General features: G+C 50.5%; 1 protein-coding gene across 1 annotated transcript; it reads left to right on the forward strand.

Annotated features, from left to right (window-relative positions):
• The first annotated feature begins 299 nt into the window (after positions 1 to 299).
• Positions 300 to 19,001, forward strand: GDF6 (growth differentiation factor 6). Its single transcript, XM_003938750.3, has 2 exons — positions 300 to 817; positions 15,812 to 19,001. The coding sequence occupies exons 1-2, from the start codon at positions 415 to 417 to the stop codon at positions 16,771 to 16,773; spliced, it is 1,365 nt and encodes a 454-aa protein (XP_003938799.1). The 5' UTR covers positions 300 to 414; the 3' UTR covers positions 16,774 to 19,001.
• Positions 19,002 to 20,719: the final 1,718 nt, after the last annotated feature.

Below are 20,719 nucleotides of genomic sequence, written 5' to 3' on the forward strand. Positions count from 1 at the left end.
CGCCGGCCTTTGCTCCCCGGCCAGTGGCCGGCCGCGCCCGCCTTCCCCCGGTCAGCGCTTGGGTCCCGCGCCGCACGCACCGCCAGGCAACCCCGCGCGCGTCCCGCGGGGGCGCTGCGTCTTCCTGCCACACCGGCGCACCGCGGCCCCTCTCCCCCACACCTCCGTCCCGCACCACCCGGCTCTCCTCCCACCCTCCCCACCCCTGCTCTGCCCCCCCTCCCCTCTCCTCCCCTCCCGGCGAGGGGCGGGAGGGGGCGTGGCGGGGCCGGGGTTTGTGTGGCTGGGACCCGGCTCCTCGCACTCCGAGTCCGCCGGAGGAGCCGGGCCCCGGCCGCTGTCCAGCCGCTCCGTGCCCCGCGCGTCCTGCGCAGCCGCCACCGCCTCTTGGGAAGACGCAGCCACTTGCCCGCCATGGATATTCTCAGGGTCCTGCTCTCGGCCGTCTTCCTCATCAGTTTTCTGTGGGATTTGCCCGGTTTCCAGCAGGCTTCCATCTCATCCTCCTCGTCCTCCGCCGAGCTGGGCTCCAAGGGCATGCGGAGCCGCAAGGAAGGGAAGATGCCGCGGGCGCCGCGCGAGAGTGGCGCTGGCCAGGAGGGCCAGGAGCCACAGCCGCGACCTCAGGACAAGCCCCAGGCTCAGCAGCCCTGGGCGCAGGAGCCTCCAGGCACGGGTCCGCGAGTGGTGCCCCACGAGTACATGCTGTCAATCTACAGGACTTACTCCATCGCAGAGAAGCTGGGTATCAATGCCAGCTTTTTCCAGTCTTCCAAGTCGGCTAATACGATCACCAGCTTTGTAGACAGGGGACTAGGTAAGTGGCACAGAAGACGCCCGACACCCCTCCCGCTGGAGCTCCGCAGCCAGGGTGCTACTCCAGCCGGGGAGGCTGCATTTGTGAATTCCCTTCCCGCTTTGGACACTTCCCCTTTACTTTTCTTAAATTGGTTTTTCTCAATTCCGAGTAAGTTTCTGAATGCGGCTGTAGATTCTATTCCAGCCTGTAATCCTCCCTTCCTTCCCCCCCGCCCCTGCCCCCGCCGCTTTCTTTCTCTCTCTCTTCTTTCCTTCTTTCCCTTTTGCAGAAAGCGGCGTGGTTGCGGCTTGTCTGGTGGCTGGTGGGGGAAACGTGGACAAGAGGCAGTAGGTGGATGAACCCGGTTGGAGAGGGGACGGGGCGGGAACTAATGGAACCGGTGTCTAGGGGTACTGGGTTCGCAGTCCAAAGCCTCAGCTGCTGGGGCAGATCCAGGGCATGAGTGAGCCTTGGAAAGACCCGGGAAAAGCCAGCACTAGCGAGTTCCACCGTCTGAGGAGCTAGTCCGCGAGAGGCGTCGGGCAGCCCCCTGGTCCTGACACCGCGTGGGTTCTCGGTTGGTCCCCGCGCTGGGTGCTGGGATGGTCAGCCAGGCTGGAGCCCTGCGCCCTTCGGCTTTTTTGCTCCAGCGTCGCGCTCCCGGCTGCTCCGAGGCCTCAGCCCTAGTGATTTCTGCAGATGCGGCGGCAGCAGCTGGGCGGGCCCGGGCAGGGACAGCTATGTTTGGGGGTTGTGGGTACTTAATACACAAAGGTACATGGGTGTGCCCATCCACCTTTCTCAGCCAGGCAACGCTTCTCTCTCAGCGCTATTCTCGAGGGCTGGTGGGGGTCAGGGAGGATCCCTGGTACCCTCTGTGAAAGCGCGTTGCGTGTGTCGGTGTCTGCGGAAACCCTTGCGCCCCCTTCTTGCCACCGGCGTTGATCCGCAGCGTGGCCAGTGCCCTCATGAAAACCTCGCATTACCTCTGGTCCCAGAAATTTGGGAGGGATCCACAGGCACCGGCAACTCAGCTCCTAAAGGAGGGAGACAATAACGTGGAAGGAGACAGGAAAGATAGGGAGGAAAAGGAAAGGAGAGGAAAAGGGAAGGAGATGAGAAGAAAAGGAGGGGATGAAAGAGATTTAGGTAGTTATCCACTCCACCGTCCTCCATAGACTTAGCTCCACGACTTTGACCTGTTCCCAGTTAAGTGGGGTTGCCGAGGAACCTTGCAGCGCTGGAGTTCGTGGTTCGAAAGCTGCTTCAGGCACGGCTACCCTGGGTGCTAGCACTTCTCCTAAGCTTTTTAGAGTAGGCTAACCCTCCTCCGCCCCCGCCTCCGGGCTCTTCCGCGGCTCCAGCCCCCCGCCTCTCTTAGTCGCGTTCCTTGCACGAGAGTCCTGCCCACGCTGAGTTCGCGGCTGCAGTCCGAGGTCAGCGAGGTTCATGAGCTGCTGAAAGGTCCAGAGGGCAAATTAACGCCGGGTATTTTATGATGATTTTAGGACTACTAAAGCCACCTTTGCAAAGACACGTGGCTTCTTCGTAGTAGTACAACTGAGTCCCTGGCCTCCGCGCTGTGCGTGCAGCTCCCTAACCCTCCGCACGCTGCACGCCCTGCTACAGTTGTTTTTCTACCTCCAAGTCCTCTGTTAATCGTGACCTTCTCTACTACACTCCCGGAAGGAGGCTAAGGAACCTCAGAGAAGACTGCTCAAGAGGCCCTTCTTCAAGAGAAGAAATCCCAGAGGCCTAGGCTGGCCGGCGGTTGGGCGCGCATTTTCTTTGCCCGGGAGTGAAGTGGCAACAATCTCCGCCCCTCCCCCAAGTGGGCACCCTAACTGGTTCGCTTCGCCCTGTGAATTTGGCACAGGACCAAAAGACCCTGAGGGTTGTTCGAAGGTGTCTATGGAAACCTGTGGCATTCAGACAAGGATTAGGGGGACGTCTTGGAGGGTCCCAAATCCGGCGTAGACGCGAACTCACTCTACCCTAGTTTGTTTGCCGTGCGGCCTCCTTGCTGGGCACTGCGCTTTGAGCCCTGGGATCCCGGAGATAGAGGAGGAATTGCATATGCACCCAGGCTAGGGAGGCCTCTGTTCCCAAGCCAAGGCCTCCAGACTAGCAGGACCGAGATCTACAAGTCCGGTTACAACCCGGGAATGCCATCGAGGGCTGGGGATTCGAGTGGTCCACAGCGGGAGGAGACGCGGAATGACCGCCCGGACGGCAGCTTCAAAGTCGCAGTCTCCTCTGCGTCTCCGGGTTCCCAGAAAATGCGAAGAAAGGCGGTTCGTTGACTGGGAAAGCGGTGCGGCACGTAGCCCGCCGCTCGGGGGTGTAGGAGTGCGGAGCCGCGGGCGGGAGGGGTGCGCAGAGGAGGGGGTGCGTTGCTGGCTGCAGCCTCAGCTTGATAAAGGGAAAGCCTCACTTTCCCTCTCACTGATTTTGATTTGATGTGTCACCGGCGGTGACCTCGGGCTGGACCTTCCGGGGCTTGCTTAGCATCGGGCCCCTGATTGGAGTGTTTCAACTCAGCGATCTAATTGAGGGTTCATGTCATAACACATCAAACGGTGTCTCGTCTCCCGTGATGGAAGGGACCCGCCAGCCGCGCATCCCCGGCTCCTGGCGAAGACTTCCGCCCCTCTCACGTGGGGCTCTTAACCGCGCCAAACCCCCTAAGGTCCCCTCCCCCAACGCGTGGACTGCCTGGCGAGGAGGAAAGAGCGGCGACCCGCCTAGAGCTGGGCCAGCCGCGCTAACTTGGCGCCTCGCCTAAGGGAGGTTTAAATCGCCGTCGAGTGGGGTTGGCTTGGCCTGAAGGAGCCGGGGGTCCCACAAGGGGAGGAGCGAAGAAAAGGAAAGGAGCCCCGAAGCCAGTCCAGGAGGCAAGAGCGACTTGCTAGTGTACAGTGTCTGTAAAAAGTCTTCCTTACCCTGAAAACCCCAAAGTTACACCTGAAACCTGTAGTTGAGAGTGGGAGGGCAGGCATAAAGTCTGCCCAAAGTGAATAACCGGCGCTTTAGGTTTACAAAGAAAGCAATTTCTGTACTACTCCATCCCGGGCCACTTCTCCCTATCCTCCAGGAGAAGAACTTATTGCTAATTTGAAAGAAAAAGAAAAAGAAAAAAGAAAAGGTTCCTTCTTTCAGTATGCTCTCCAGACACCTAGGAGTAATAATAGTAACCACGATCTATTGAAAATCTACTGTGTACCAAGTATTGAACTAAAATTTGTTACATTAATGATCTTGCTGAGTTATCACAACCTCTTCCGAGAAAAACGCTATCATCACCCCATTTTACAGGTGAAGAATACAGAGAAGTTAAACAAGTTGCTCGAGATCACACAGCTAGTGAGAGGTGGGGCTTATATAAGTTTCTAGACCCTGCACGTTTAACTAGAGCACTGTATAGATAATTTAAGGGGTGAGGTTGTTTCTAATGGATGATGACAAGAAGAAGAAGTCAGAAAAAAAAAAAAAAAATGGAAAGATCCCCCTCCCCCAATGCCCGGTCTAATATTTGTCTATAGTCACTAACCAGTTGGGAGTGTGAGTGTAACTAGATGTGAGGGTCTGAATTTTGGTGTGCCTTACTTCCTCCTGTTCTTATTTTGATCACGTTATCCCTGGTTTTTAAAAATGCTCTCATACTGTGCTTTAGAGATGATGTTGGATCCATAAAGATCCATAAAGATGTGTGTATATGTGCTTTGGTGCCATCTTGGGATGAGAATGGACAGGTTGGATATGGTGAAAATACAATTTGCTCATGAAATAACTCATTAAAAAGCTACTAGTACTGGGGGCCTGGACCCCCAGCCCTGGGGCCTGGGAAAGGCAGACAGTTAGTTCTCTGAATTCAACAGGTCTGAGAGATACAGGGGAGGGAGGGGTGGAGAGAGGGAGGGAGAGAGAGAGAAAGAGAGAGCGAGCGAGAGAGCGAGCTAGCAGAGACTCAGACTTTATGTAGTGAAAAGTGCCACATAATTCCAATAAGAAGAAAAAAACTCTCAAGAATGAGAGAACCAAAATGAGTCTAAGACTATTGTTGTGAGTTAGGTTTCCAGAGGACTTTGAAATCAGAATACGCCTTACTTTTTTCTTGTTGTAATAACACGCTCAAAAAGGAGGCAGTATGGCACAGACAAAAACCAAAACGAGTTGGGAATATCCTTGAAGAACTTGATACACTAGAAATAACTCTCAGGACAGTTTGCCACTAATTGTTGACTTCTCCGTTCACCTTCTGAGTCTATCAAGGGGCAGAGCGGAACCATTCTGGGAATAGCCCGGCTGCGGCTGCGCGGAGGGCATTCAGAGAGTTGCACAGTTCCCGCGGGATTGAAGTTCATCTGGTACCTCATGTTATGCAAAACAGCGGGTTTCTGGGCGGACCTGGACCGCAGAGTGGTGTAATCAATTCGGCAGTGCTTTTGCCGGTACCATGTTGTCGTTGGCAAACCGAAAATGAAATATAAGCAGGGAAGTATTTTAATGGGGACGGAGGGAATTCACAACTGTTAATTATTTGGTGACCTTGTATTCGATTTGTTTGAGTCCCTTATAAAAACACTAATGCAGACCAGACGGCCAAATGAGGAAGCTGGGCAGAAGGTTCCAATCTAGGCTTTATTTCCCCGGAAAAAGGGAACAGCCTCGGAAAAGGCTTGCTAAGCGTTCAAGGTGGGGTGTGCGTGTGAGGGCGCGCCTGCAGAAGCGCGGGTACGGAGTTTGCGCCACTGTCCAGGTTCAGAGTCCTCTTCCAGTCAGGTGAACTGGAAGGTCTTGCAAAAAGCCGGAGGGTAAGGGAAAGAAGCCTTAAACTAGAAGTTGTTCTGCTCTTCTGGTTCGAATAGCGAAGGCATGTTTAAGGCCACAGAGCAAACTCTTGGCCACCGACTTTCTGTTAAACATGTTATTATAGTTCCAATCCTTAAGGCCTTAAGGTCTGCCTTACAGGGAAAAGCAAGAAGATTTTAAAAAGAGAGAAAGAAAGACCACCTAGTATGTTCTACCGCGAGAGTGCAGGTTGCGCAGGGATTCTTGGCGAGTTTTCTTGGCAAAGGAGGCTAATCTGAGACGGACACAGCATTTTTCCCAACGCAGGAGGCTCTCGGGCCTCTGGGAGTTTGCGCGGTGGATTTGCCAGTGGAGGCTGTGGTGGGGGGGGGGGAATCTAACAACGTGCTCAAACATCCTGTGGTTTCTGCGCATTAAAAGAAAAAAGTCACCCGGGCCACAGATTACCAAAGGCCTTGCGAATCCCTCTTCCCTGCCCTCCCCACCCCACAACAGAATCAGAACTTGAAAGCTCCTTTTTTTTTTTTTTTTTTTTTTTTTTTTTTTTTTTTTTGAGACAGAGTCTCCCTCTGTTGCCCAGGCTGGAGTGTAGTGGGGCGATCTCGGCTCACTGCAACCTCCACCTCCTGGGTTCAAATGATTCTCAGCATTCCGAATCGCTGTGATTACAGGCGCGCACCACGATGCCCAGCGAATTGTTTTTTTTTTTTTTTTTTTTTTTTTTGGTATTTTTTGTATATATATATATTTTTTGTATTTTTAGTAGAAACGGGGTTTCACCATGCTGGCCAGGCTGGTCTCGAACTCTTGTCCTCGTGATCCGCCCGCCTTGGCCTTCCAAAGTTCTGGGATTATAGGTGTGAGCCCCCACGCCCCGCCGAAAGCTCCTCTTTCCGACCGGAGAGGATGCGTGTCACCTGGACCCCGCAGAACGCAGGGCACTGCATTGGAGGCCCTAACACTACATGTTTTTTCTTAGCTGGAGTCCTTGGAGTTCTTGCACATCTCCTCGAAAGTGGTGACGTCTTTCTGGAGCGGTGGGGGAGAAGAAAGAAGGGAATGAGATGGAGAGGTAGGGAGGAAGATGGTACGATAGAAACAGGGCAGAAAGATACTTGTTTCCTGCTAGGACTACTGCGTGCACCAGAAGACCCAGAGCAAATCAGCAATAATCCTTGGGGGCTTTTACGTAAAAGGAAAGGCATTAGTTCGATAACCCCTCGGGTATTGAATAACCCGGGTCAGACGACGCTCTTTGGACCAGGGGACTGAATCGAGCCGAGCCCTCGAGGTGTGGAATGCCGGAATGTGGATTCATTGTGCCATTCCGTTGCTTGACATCCTTCCATCCCCCATCCCAAGCCCTGGCTGTTTATCTTTAAGCTCAAAGTCGGTTAAATAGTATCTCCTGTTTACAGGAATTAAATAGGTCCTTCTTGGACTAATGGGTTGCAGGGTTGCCGTTCTCTGCTTTCTAAGACAGTCCATTAGCACTGCTGGGGACTTAAGGTTGGGTCCACCTGGGGTGAGGGGCCGCAGAGCTTGGAGGGGGCGGGCGGCGGGCGGCGCTGGACAACTTTCCTAGGGAAGTCCGCGCTGCGGCGCTCGTGGACCTGGCGCCTGGGGGCGGGGCACGGTTTAGGGACCCCAGAGTGGGCGTGAAACAGGCGTGGGGCGAGCCTCTAGCCCAAACTGGTTTAGCTTGCAGAGAGGGGCAGAGGGCGGGAACAGGGGCAGCGCGGGGAATTGGCTTTAGTAGCGGGTGGCGGGCATCTCCGAATAATTAATAACGTAGGAGGCCAGGGGAATCCGCGCGTCTGCTTTGCAAATCTGGCTTCCAGGCGTATTTCTCTAGCTCCCACTCAGCTTCCCAGCCCACTGCCGCTCTTACACTCGGTGCGGAGGGAAAGTGTCTAAGAATAGACCAGGACCCACGAATCTCATTTTGCTGAATTGCTTCGAAAGTCAGGCCAAAATGAACGCCGCAGACAGAGATTGCGGCTCTCCAGTCCTCTAAGGGTGCACCCGGCCCAGTACCTTAAAGAGCACACACAGCACAGCGGTTTCTCCTGCGCAGGACCCCTGAACACTAAGTCCAATATCCTGCCCTCAACTACAAGCCACTTTGAACCCTCGCCCCCACCTGCAACCTCAGAACTGGTTAGGGAGGGGAAGCCACATCAAATGAACACCCTTCCTTCTACTTTTGATCTCAAAACTGAAGCCAAGAGGCCCAATCATATTCCAGCTCCAAGGGCAGCTTCGGGATTTCTCTCTTTCCGCTCCCCTAACTTTCCTGGAGGACCTGGTGGCTCCCTGGTCGTCAGTGCAGGGAAGGCGGCCCCCAGCAATCCCACCAGGTCCGGGCCCCAGGGGAAGGGCATGCTGCGTGCACGCTACAGTGAGATGGGGAGGGAGCGCGGGAACAGTAGGAGAGCTTTGGTTTGGGTTTCCTCTGCAGTGGAGATGTCAAATTAAGATTTGAGCCGCTGTGGTCGGGAGCCCAGAATGGGACCACGTTGAAAAGAGAGAAACACAGTGAAATGTCCTTGATCTCAGCATTGTCTCTCTGGCAGCCATCAGGGTCACTGACTAAGTTCAGGAAAACTACTTTGTAAATGAATCTGTTTCATCCTCTGGAGACAAAAGGAGTTTCCCTAAAGCACCTTGGAGCTCCTGATGGAGTGTGCAGCATTCGCGGGGGAGCGCTCCCCATCAGCCAGCACTGCTGGCCAGAAACCAGCATCCTGGGCTTAAAGTTAAGGCCACTAAAGGCCGTGCTGAGGCCCCGAGGTGAGGAGTGTGAAGCTCTTTTCAGTTGGGTGAGATTCCAGGATCCCCATTCTTTTCTTTCTCTCCACCCTCATTCATTTGCCTCACCTTGAGCCGGAGCTTGCTGTGCCGATAATAGGATTTCTCTGAGGGATCCAGTCAGGCCACCAGACCCACTTAACTTGTTGAGTCTACCAGGCCCAGGCCCCTTACAAAGAGAAGGGCGTGGGTCTGGAGGCTTGAGGGAGAGAGTGAAAAAGCCTCTCCAAGACTCTGCAGAAGATTCGTGTGGAACCCTTTGGTCGTTGGAAGGAGAAATACAGGGCAAACTATTGGGGAGGGCACCGGAGAAGCCAAGAGACCTGAAGCAGCTGGACTGGTGAGAGCGTGATGGGACGGAACCCATACTGAAGGACAGGACCTTTGAAAGTGACAGGCACCGCAGGCCTGGCCTCACGCTGCAGCCCAAGGGGTCCGTCATTGCAGCCCTCCCCACCATGTGTCCAGCCATTTGCACAGTGACATCGGTAACTTCTGCCTCCTTATTCCCACTCCGGACCAGCCCTGTGGTCAGATCGTGCCCTTGCAAAAGGACACCAAACGGGGGAAAGAAAGAAATCCTCAGGCCTCTCAGGGCTGCACTACCAGCCAGGGAGTCATTTGGATTAGCACAAGGGCTGTCACTGGCCTTGACCCCTGCGGAAGAGGAAACCTCCAAGAAGGGCTGGATCCTTGATGTGGCTGGGGTGGAGGTCGTCTGTTCACCTGGCATTGTGGGAGGGACAGCAGTGGTGATATGGCCTCACAGGACTGAGAAGGTTCAGGATGATGAGGTGAGGCTGCAGCCCCCATGAGCCTGCCCTTCACTTGACTTCAGATAAGCAGGAACTGGAAGCATTTTCATCTTTCCTCTATGCTTCCTAGCACCTTTCCTCCACTCACTTCTGGAATCTTGAGGAGAGAACTGGACCACAAGGACTGAAGTCCAGAGAACTGGATTTCAAAGGAAGTCAAGAGGAGAACAGGTGCACCTTTTCCTACCAAGATGTAAGTAGTTATAGAAACATTGGCTGCATTCACTGAATGTTTCTACATGGCCATGCACATCCCTGGGTACTTTCTCTGACCTTTACAATGATCCTGCAAGGTAGAGGTGGTTCTCTCATTTTATACATGAACCATATGAGGCTGGGAGAGATTATGTGACCCAGTCTACCCAAGGTTACCTAGCCACTAAGTCACAGACCAGGACTCGAATGTATGTGTCTTAGACTCTAAATTCCTGTGCTCATTCCACATCATCAGTAGTGACTGACATTTGCTTTCAGAAGTCTTTCTTACACCTTATCTCATTTGTACCCCTCTGTGGCCCTGTTAAATTTTCTCCTAAATTGTCTTTCACAAATCCAATCACTGACATTTCTTCTGCTGAAAAAAAATGACTGCTGCAGTTCTGCTGAAGTGAGTGACTCTTGCCGGCCAGGGATTGATGCCCTCCCTCCAGGAATGGGCAGCATGGAGGAGTTTCTCAGGGTTTCTACAAGGCACAGAGATCAGGGTTGGGATGTGTAGGGTGGTGGCACAGATGCTGGGGCCAGACTGCCCACTCTAGTGCTTACTCTCTTGAGCCAGTTACTCAAGCTGTCTGTTTTAGTTTAGAATGATGGCTTTTTCAGAGGTGATTTTGAGGATGAAATGAGTCATTGCAAGTTAAGAATTTAGATCATGCTTAGCACAGATTTAGTGCCACACTAGTATTTGCTCTTATGATTATTATACTGAGGGGTCAGGCATGAGTACTGGGGTGAAGAAGGAGCACCCTGGAAAGGGTGAGTTGTACGGATTGCTTCAAGAAGCCACATCTCAGTAAGAATGCTAGCAATGCGTCAGCAGCTCATAAAGCTCAGATCTCAACAGAAGCCCGACTCGGGATGAGTATTTCCTCAGGGGGTTGCCCAGGAGATCACTGTATTCCAGGGGGAAGGTACATAGTTGGCACACAGGTTCCCCTTAAAGCCCTTCACACTTCAGGGGGAGGGGCTGGTGGCTCATTTTTGTTTACCCAGTACACCTGGCTGCTGGCTCTATTTCCAACCTGATGGACTTTGCCCCCTCAGTGCAATGCTGAAGGTGAGAGATCTAGGTGAGAAAAATGACTCCAAGCCCACTCATGAATTTTGAGCTTGGAGGTCTTCTTTGTAGTAAAGAAAAGAAAAAAGAAAAAAAAAATCCTAGGGGAACCCAGCCCACATTGATTACATTGATGATGAAGGAATGTCCTATTTCTTGGTTTCCTGCTCAAACAGGACCCTGGTAGAGTGGCATGGCTGCAGGACCGGGGTCAGAACACTTGGAATTAGGAGCTTCAACACTTGTTTCTTGCTAGTTGCAAGACAATGGGCAAGTTAAGATACCTTTTAGATCTTTAATTTCTTCATCTATAAATGAGTATCACAGTAGGACTAACCTTGTTCGCTGTGAAGATTCAGTGAGAGGCCAGCAAAGCTCTGAGCACGTGACTAGCACAAAGGTAGTGCCCTACAAGCGCTCAATGCTGCAGCTGGCTCTAAAATGAGGGGGTGGGGGAAAGGCGCCTAGAGTTTCTCTTGCAAAGATGGGTGATTCTTCCTGCCTGTGGGTTGGGGGTGGTAACATCCACTATCTTCTCGACTTTCTAAACGTTGGTCCAGTCGCAGGGCCTGTGCCTCCGGTGGACCTGGCTGGGAGGCGTGGCAAGACGCCTGGCCAGTAGCTATCCAGTGTCACTGGGTACACAGAGATGCGAGCCAAATGCGCGTGGAGGAATCTCGTGGAGTTGAAAGTCAGCGGTGCCAAGAATCGAGCAAGCCCGAAGAGCTAGAGCCGTGGGTGCACACACTGGCGAGTGACAAAAACCAACGAGGACTCTCAAAAGGGACCTCAAACTGAGTATATGTCTCACAGATGTCTTGGGAAAATGCAATGCCGAGCCCTTCCCACCTCCAACCAAAGGAAATTTCTGGTTTTTGGAAATCCTCTACAGGCTGGCCCAAGGTCACAGCCCCCAGCAGAAGGCACTGGGGCCGAAGCGGGCAGGCCGGAGTGGGCAGGTGCACAGAGTCCTGCAGCCGCGCTTTCCTCCCTCATGCCGCCCTCCTGGGGCTCAGGTTCTGGGGGCGTCTGGCCCTTCCTTTCTGTTCTGGAGTTTGCCGCTCCTCCAGCCACGTACTGTGACTGTGGACAGACACTCTTTTCCTTTCTAAGCCAGTTTCCTCATTTAAAATGGGTGCAATAGTACCTACTTTGCAAATAGGTACTATTCCTTCTCTTGCTTTCTCTTTTTTTTAAAATTAAATTTTCTTTTTTACCTTATATTCACCCTAACTGAAAACTTGTACCCTTGGACCAACATCTCCTCCCTTTTAAAATTTTCCTAAATTCTACACCAGAAATATATGTTTGAGGTGCTTTTAGCCTTTTTCCAACCTTTTGACCATTATGAAGGAGTATCTTCTAATATGCCACGGTTTGTTCTTTCCTTCTTATTTTTCTCTCTTCCCCCTCCTTTCTCTCCCCACCTGCCAGGGAAAGAAGATAAGCCCAAATCCAGCAATTGTAACTGGAAATGTTTATATGTCTAATATTCAGCAAACGTTGTTAACAGAAGTGTGAGTCAGCTGTAACAAACCAGGTTGATGCAAAGTAAAAGGGAAATAAAAAGCTTCCACCATGTATTGCTGGTCAATTTCAATTTAAGGGCCCAAAGCATAGGTTTCACTACCAAGATGTGGGAAAGTGCCGTGGATTTTGACGTGACAAGTGCATGTTTTTTTTTTTTTTTTTTTTTTTTTAGTCAAAGTCCTGGGAGAGAGGATCATTTGATGACATCAGTCTTCATTTATACAAGACTTAATGGGAGAGGAGGCTTGTGGAAGGGAGCATGAAAAGCTGGCATTTTGCCCACAGATGGCTTATGGCAGCTGAGCCAGGCTCTGTGATGCCAGGTCAGCAGGCAGCAGGCCAAGTGTCTTCAGGATAACAGTGTAAGGTGTTGTGTTCACTCCTCAGGTTGGATACCTCCTCTGAGCTATTTCTGTGATGCAGGTTTAGACAGGTGGGGAATGTGGTCTGCAGGGTAGCTGCACAGATGAGCCACCTTCTTGGACCTTCTGTTCAGGGGTTAGAGGTTCTGGAGACCCAGTGAGAGAACTTGTGGTTGAAAGGATAAAAAAATGGGAGTGGCTTTGGGGAGCAGGAATGGTCTGGGAGAGGTAGAAGTGACTTGGTCCTGGTGTGTACCACCTTAGATGCTGCCCAGCAGTAGAGTGGGTACTCTTTCCTACTTGGTGCTGAATTCAAAGAACCTAGAGGACAACCCCCACTTAGATCAGTGGTTCTTAGAGTGATTCCTTGGACCAGCAGAATCAGCATGTCTGGGAGCTTACTAGAAATGCAAATTCTGGACCCTACCACAAGCCTCTGGAGCCAGAGAGAATTTGCATTTCTAGCAAGTGCCTAAGTGATGTTGATGATGCAGATTTAAAGACCACTGCAGATTTAGTGGCTTTGAGAATCACTATTCCAGACCAAGCTCCAGCTACCTGGGCCACAGAATTCTTACCCAAATATCCCTGAGCCCACTTCCAGCGTCTGGACAGCTTCTTCTTCTGTTCAGTCCTCCCAAAGGTAGATCATACCACTGATGTGTGCACCTGTGAAACTGCACAGCTTTAAGCTTTGAGCCTGGGGGGGGAGGGGTGGGCATCCACATGTACACAAGTGAGGCCCCTAAAGTTTGTGATGGAGCTGGTGTGGGAAGAGAAGAGAATTGCATTCTTGCCCTGAAACCTGGAAAGGGTAGGGGTGGGCTGGTCTTGCTGGAAATATCATCAGAAATCCTAAGGCTGTAGAATCAGTAAGAGGCCTTTCTCTACAGATGCTTGCCTCAGTTTTAACTCAGCTGTGCAAATTAATCATTTATTAGCCCACACATCTTTTTTAAGAGTAAAAACAAAAGCAGGCTGATTCCCCTATATTGCATGAGAGAGAAATAAATGAATTCTTTACACCTGCCTAATGCACTCCATCCAGTGGCAAACCATCTCAAGAGTTATGTAAGCAAAGAAGGAAATAATTTCCTAAGGGAGCCTAGATTTTATTTCTAGCAAACCCTGCAAATAATGTGTATTCTATTCTCCTTTTCTTATATCCTTGCCACTTCTGGTTACTTTTAGAGTCTAGTACCCAGACTACAGTGGAGAGGCAATGGGGCTGAGGAGCTAAATGCTCCAACTCCGAATTAAATAGACATAATATAGATCTCAGCCTCATCATTTCCTAGTGGTCTTTTGGTAATACCTTAATTTCTCCAATCCTTGGTTTTCTCATCTGTAAAATGGGAATAATACGAGTAATTACCTTTCAGAACTGTTCTGTGCAGGTGGATATTGATTAGAAATGTGTTAGCCCTAATAACACTTAGCTAGTGCAGCAAATGCCTTGGATATATTGTTCTCATCTCATCCCTAGTTTGCGGAGAGAGGCAGGAAGCTAAGCCTAAGGCAGTAGGTCCAGAGATCTGGGTGGTGGCTGAGCATTGTCAGACACAGGTTTCTTTGAAGGAGAAGAAAGTCTGCTGAATTCCCCCTGATTTTAATGTGACCCTGGTCGGTTTGAAGGTCTTGGCTTCCATAAATCAACTGCCTGCAGCAGCTTTTCCCTTTTCACCTTTCTAACCCTTCCCACACTCCATCTCAGGTTGGGGCTTGTGTGTAACAGTGAAGCAGCCAGTCCTTCGGTCAGCCCTGAGTACAAACTGGGTGTGGCTGAGGCTCCAGAGCCAGTGCCCCTGGGCTACATCTGGACTGGTAGAGAGGGTGGGACACAGAGCCCAGTGACACTTTTACTATTGAAATCGACCCAAACTTTACTAGCTTCTGGGGAAGGCTGGGGGCTTTGGGGATTTTTGTATTTGCTGGGTTGTAAATATTTTATGGGAAGGCAGCCCAGGAAAATCTGGTTAGCTTTCCGCCTTGCACATTGAAGTGGAGTTGGCTTCGTGTACAAATGTGTCAAAAAAGAAGTCCAGTTTTGCCGTGGTTCTGAAGAATTTGCCTTGGTTTAAAAGCCTGTTACACTCCCCTACCTCACCTGTCCCCATTTTTTTTCCGCTCATGTATAACCAAACCTTTTTCTTCAGGAATAGTTTCAAAGCAAGAGAATTTTAGATTGGGCATGGGAAGAGAGATGGGAGAGTCTGTTTGTGTGTGTGTGTGTGTGTGTGTGCGCGCGCGCGCGCGTGCGTCTAATTGGCCCTGGCTGAGGTTTTCCGCCTTCCAGGTATATATATATTTTTCATTGACTGCAGGATCTTCTCAATGGACAGACGCAAGGTGTATGTTTTGTTCATTTGTCTCTCCCTGCTCCCAATACTTTTGAAACTTCATTGCTCTTTTGTTTGTTGTTTAATGATTGGCGAATAAATAAATAAATCCCTCATCAGCTCTTCATTCTGCGTGCACTGTGTTGGACCCACCAAAACCGCCTGATGGGCAGCAATGTTACCCCAGACTAGTGGGTCTAAACTAGAACTGCACCTTTAAATCATCTTGGAGTTAAAACAAACAAACAAACAAACAAACAAAAAAAAACAAACAATAAACAAAAATCCCATGCCCAATTCTGTCCTTAGATATTTATGCAATTGGCTGAGTCAAGCCCTGGTCCTGGCAGTTTTTCAGTTCTCTAGGAGATTCTGGTGAGCCAGATTAAGACTCGCTGGCGTGGGATTTTCCCACGTAACTGACTGGCGTGTGCTCCAGGTCAGACACGGCCCTAGGCACTGAGGGTAGCAAGGTGAACAATGACATCGACCTAGCTCCTTTGGGTTGGTGAAGGCGGGCAGAGTATTGCTGAGAAAGGCAGACTACTAAGAAGATAAACAAGGTAGTTGTAGATAATCCCAAATACCAGGAAGATAAGCCAGTCCTGTGATAGGCACCGGAAGAGGCTACTTTAGATCAGGGTGCTCGGGATGGCCACTTGGAGGAGGTGACATTTGAGACGTGAAGGAGAACAGGCAGCCCAGCCTGGAGGAGGTCTGGGGGAAGCGCGACCCAGGCTCGAGACCACAAAGGGCACATTAGCGGTTATGAAGCCTCTTGGGGGAAAACCCGGGAGGCCGACGCCGCCTCACCAGCAGCCACCGACTTCCGCCCTGAGAGTCCCGAGCTGACCCGGAGGAGGGGGCCTGCCCTGGCGCGCTCCCCTCCCTGCGCCACGCACCAGCCAGATGGGGAGCCGGGGTGGTCGGGCCCCGGGCCGGCCAAGCTGAACTCCCCGGCCGGCCTGCCCCCACTCCCCGCCCTTTTCCTCCCGGGGGCGGCTGAAGAGCACCGGGCTGATCTCCCCCTTAAGTGAAACTGACTGTAATTATTTTTTATCTCGCAGACGATCTCTCGCACACTCCTCTCCGGAGACAGAAGTATTTGTTTGATGTGTCCATGCTCTCAGACAAAGAAGAGCTGGTGGGCGCGGAGCTGCGGCTCTTTCGCCAGGCGCCCTCAGCGCCCTGGGGGCCACCAGCCGGGCCGCTCCACGTGCAGCTCTTCCCTTGCCTGTCGCCCCTGCTGCTGGACGCGCGGACCCTGGACCCGCAGGGGGCGCCGCCGACCGGCTGGGAAGTCTTCGACGTGTGGCAGGGCCTGCGCCACCAGCCCTGGAAGCAGCTGTGTTTGGAGCTGCGGGCCGCGTGGGGCGAGCCGGACGCCGTGGAGGCCGAGGCGCGCGCGCGGGGACCCCAGCAACCGCCACCTCCGGACCTGCGGAGTCTGGGCTTCGGCCGGAGGGTGCGGCCTCCTCAGGAGCGCGCCCTGCTCGTGGTGTTCACCAGATCCGAGCGCAAGAACCTGTTTGCCGAGATGCGCGAGCAGCTGAGCTCGGCGGAGGCTGCGGGCCCCGGCACTGCCGCTCAGGGGTCGTGGCCGCCGCCGTCGGGCGCCCCGGACGCCGGGCCTTGGCTGCCCTCGCCCGGCCGCCGGCGGCGGCGCACGGCCTTCGCCAGCCGCCATGGCAAGCGGCACGGCAAGAAGTCCAGGCTGCGCTGCAGCAAAAAGCCCCTGCACGTGAACTTCAAGGAGCTGGGCTGGGACGACTGGATTATCGCGCCCCTGGAGTACGAGGCCTATCACTGCGAGGGTGTATGCGACTTCCCGCTGCGCTCGCACCTGGAGCCTACCAACCACGCCATCATCCAGACGCTGATGAACTCCATGGACCCCGGCTCCACCCCGCCCAGCTGCTGCGTGCCCACCAAATTGACTCCCATCAGCATCCTGTACATCGACGCCGGTAATAACGTGGTCTACAAGCAGTACGAGGACATGGTGGTAGAGTCGTGCGGCTGCAGGTAGCGGTGCCTTTCCTGCCGCCTCGGCCCGGCACCAAGGCGGGCCAAGGTCCGTCTTGCAGGGGAGACCTGACAGCAGAGAGGCGGAGGAGGAAGCTGGCACGGAGGGAGGCTGAGGGTGAGGGAACAGCCTGGACGTGAGAGCCCGTGGGAGAGGAGGGAGCGCAGCCTTCCCAGAACCTTCTACCTGCCAGCCAAGAGGGAGATATGGATTTTCACACCTTGCCTGGCCACCCTGGAAAAACAAGCCAAGGAGGATTTTTGTTCTCTGTGTTCTCTCTCTCTCTCTCTCTCTCTCTCTCTCTCTCTCTCTTTCTCTCCTCTCTCTTGCTGTGGCTTTCGATTTCCTTGTGTGTCTTACAGGTTTTGATAGAATGGGAGGGGAGGCGAGATGCACACCGGTTTCTCAACTGCTCCATGAATTGAAAAAACAATAGTTTAAAAAGGGAAGCAACGTGGGAGGAAGAATCACCGTTGACAGCATCTCCGTTTGGTTGATTTTTCCTTGTGTAAAGAAGGTGGGGTCTCTGGCCATGTTATAGCCCATGTCTTGTGCCCTCCCACACAGAAAGTGTTCCATAGGGAAATTGGCAAAAGGAATAGTAAAGTCAGGAATGGTCCTGCCTATAGAGGAGCTTTGAGAGAGGTGGGCTCATGCATGCCCCTCTCACACATTTGTGTACTCTGTGAATTTACCAGCTCTGCTCTGGCCTCTTCCCGCACTGGGAACTGGCAACCTTCATCTCACTCTGGAGGGCCCAGGTCGCTGCCTTCATTGTTGCTTTTTCTGGTGGGGGCAAGGGGAGCTGGTATGGATGGAATGACAAGAATTAGTCCAAATGGAACCCCCTGAAGGATAATGAGAAACCACAAGGCCTGCCTTCTGACTGGGGCTGATGCCAAGGTACATTATTAGCCCAGGCTGGAGGTAGCCCACCCAAAAGCCCTTTCTGATTCTCATTGATACAGAATTTGCCAAAATTCAAACGTGCCCTTCTAATGGAAAGGTGATTTCCCAGTTCGAAAAAATGGGCAGGAGAAGGGAACAATGCAATTAAGGTAAGAGCTACAAAGGAGGGAATAGGAACCAAGAAGTAGGAGTCCCATCAGGAGGGAAGATGGCGGGCCTCAGGGAGGATGGGGAATCAAGGGACAGGCCAGGAGCCAGGAGTGGGGAAGGGAGGCATGAAAGGGGACACAAGTCCCTGTCTCTGAAGTTTCGAAGTGCCCTCCCCTCTCTTTGACATTCCTGAAAGATTACCAGCCAGCAATAGCCCAGGGCTCCCCCAAAAGAATTGTTTCAGATTGTAATTATCAGTTAGGCAATGTTTTTAAAACTTAGTAATGAGAAACTGTGAAAAGAGCCAAGTGTTACATTGAGCTTGGGGTGGGAGACGGGGAACAGGCAGTAAGGAAAGAGGCAGGGGTGGAATTTGTCTTTTGGGAGGAAGCTGGAGAGAGCACAGTGTAACTGAAATACCCGTTCCCAGATAGTCAAAAACATGAACTCTCCCTCAGCCTGCACCAGTATTGTTTTCAAACATTGCCCATGAGTAGGCCCTTGGAAGAATTAGCTTCCTCCTCATCTTTGACTATAAAATTGTTTAATCAATGGAATTTGTACCAACCTTTAAAAAACAGTTTTCGTTTTTCCTGATTTTGCTCTCTTCCAATCTCAACCTGTTGCTTGTTTGGTTCAGAGAACTACAAACTGTCAAAGAAAGGGTGGGGATGATAAGAAATGCTAATATAAAATGCTAAGTGAAAAAAAGACTTGGCCAGGAGAAATAATTTAAAATGCACATTTGCTTTGGATGCACTGTTGTTCTGTGTCGGCTGTATATATTTGTTTATTTAAGGTGACTGAAAGTGCAAAGAGGAAAAGGACAGCATGCAATTCATCCTAATGTACAAAACGTTATATGCACTCAAATGTTATAATTTCTAATATTTTTAAAGTTTATATTCGAGTTGTACAAAGTTAAGCATTAATCAGATATTTCATTTTTTCATAATGTTATCATTTTCTTAAATATTATTACAAAATTTTAAGTCTGTCTAATGGAGAGTTTTTTTTTAAAACTGTCTACCTCATATAATACAAGTATTTACAACACTAAAGTTACCAGAGGTCAATTAATAATCAAAACATTTTTTACAGGACACCTTTCTTGGATGATACGCAATCGAATCCTATACTATTAAACTCATTTTTCTCCTTAATAACTCAGCCTGGTTTATATGGATCGAATTAGAAAAATCATTTTCTCAGGGAATTATTGTCAGAGGTAGTTTGTTCCAGTATGGGACTGAATGTCTGAAAGCAAACTGATGATTTTAAGGTCTATAATTTAGTACATTACACTGTTCCTTCATAACTCTTCCATAACTCCTTTTTCATGACATTTTTATTCACTAGAATAAAGCCAAATCCTTGTCAGCTCTTCGACCAGTGTTTATATGCCTGTCTCTCATCCCGGCATTTCAAGAATCCAAATCGAAATTGGATTATTTCTTAGTTTCTTTAATGTTGAAAAAAGAAAGCAGTAATGTTGAGGCAAGAAAGTAGTTACCGAAGTCAACCAAGATGTCAGTGTAATTACTCTTTATATTGTGGCATACTGGAGGCAGAAGATACAAATATTTTTCTGTGCTTGCTGTGGATTAGGGAACCCACGTATGAGTGTGAGCACTCACTCTTATCAGGCATGATGTTATTCTACATACGTCATCTCATTTAAGCCCCTCAGAGGTAGATATTATAATACTCATTTACAGATGAGGAAACCGAGGTGAAGAGAATTAAAGTAACCTGCCTGTGGGCATCCAGTTAGGGAATTGTAGTTAGGGTTTAAAATTAGTTCATTTAGACTCTAGGGCCTGAAGAGTTAACCACTATACAATTCTGTCCCAGAATCGTCTACCTGCTCTCTGATCGATCTCTAAATATCGAAGTGGGGAATGCACAGTTAGCTACAATCCTTAGGGTTGTTCAGCTGGTGGAGGAGGAGATGGTAAAGGGGTCAGCAGCATTGCCTGAACTTTTGGAGAGTGTGAATTGTAACTGCTAGGGGCAGCTGAAAAATGGGTATGGGTTGCAAAAGTCCTTGAATTCTTAGCTTTGGGCTTGGCCCAGCAAACTTATAGTTTAAGCTGTTACTGTGCTTTGGTTCTCTACACTTTGCTGGGATTGCCCTCGGTGTGACTTTTATGTTTTGGTTATCGACACAATAGTCAATTTACAAATAGGTCATGTTTCAAAAGACTGGTTGCAAGTGGACTGTTAGAACTAAGATGCATTTTGCTGTGGACACAGTGATTGAGATTCCAGGTCACTTTGCAGAAGTCTTATTTACCCAAATGGAACTTTTTAACAAAGTAATTTTTGACTTCTGGGTTTTGAGAGAACATAATCACCTGGGAAAGTGGAAAAGAGACTGTCTTTTCTGGGTAGGAGCTGTTTTTGGAATAGTTGAGAATGCTTTGCATTGTTCCACCACTTTTTATGCCTGGCATCCAGTTTGCCCAAGCTCACGACTGTCCTGAGGACTCCCAGCTTTGTACTTTAATACTTTCCCAATCCAGAGATTTCCCTTTTCTGCACAAATATTTTCATCTCCAAAGTCACTTTTCTTTCTTTCCTCTATTAGTTTATTCCTTAACTCAGGTGTTAGGGAGAGCATAATCTCATTGAATTACATGAAGTTGTAAATATCTCCTAGCCTTTAACCATAGAGAGATTTGCATTTTAAGAAGAAAATCTTGGTTAATTTGGATTTTTTGGGAATGATGTGAAAAACTCCAGAACATAGAGAAGAGTCAACACTCAAGCTACCCACAATTTTGATAGTCAAACATTAATGAGGCACTAGCGATAAAAGAATGAATGGAGACAGTTGTCAATGTGAGTTTTTGGTGTCCCTTAGGAAAAATTTTGTGCAATAAAGAGA

The sequence above is a fragment of the Saimiri boliviensis genome, chromosome 15, assembly GCF_048565385.1.
Source record: "Saimiri boliviensis isolate mSaiBol1 chromosome 15, mSaiBol1.pri, whole genome shotgun sequence".
NCBI classification, from domain to species: Eukaryota; Metazoa; Chordata; class Mammalia; order Primates; family Cebidae; genus Saimiri; species Saimiri boliviensis.

Bases quoted from the DNA above. Each gene is read 5' to 3' on its own strand.
- GDF6 (XM_003938750.3), top strand. From the start codon at position 415: ATGGATATTCTCAGGGTCCTGCTCTCGGCCGTCTTCCTCATCAGTTTT. The intron at 818-15,811 runs GTAAGTGGCACA...TTTATCTCGCAG, and splicing joins CTTTGTAGACAGGGGACTAG to ACGATCTCTCGCACACTCCT.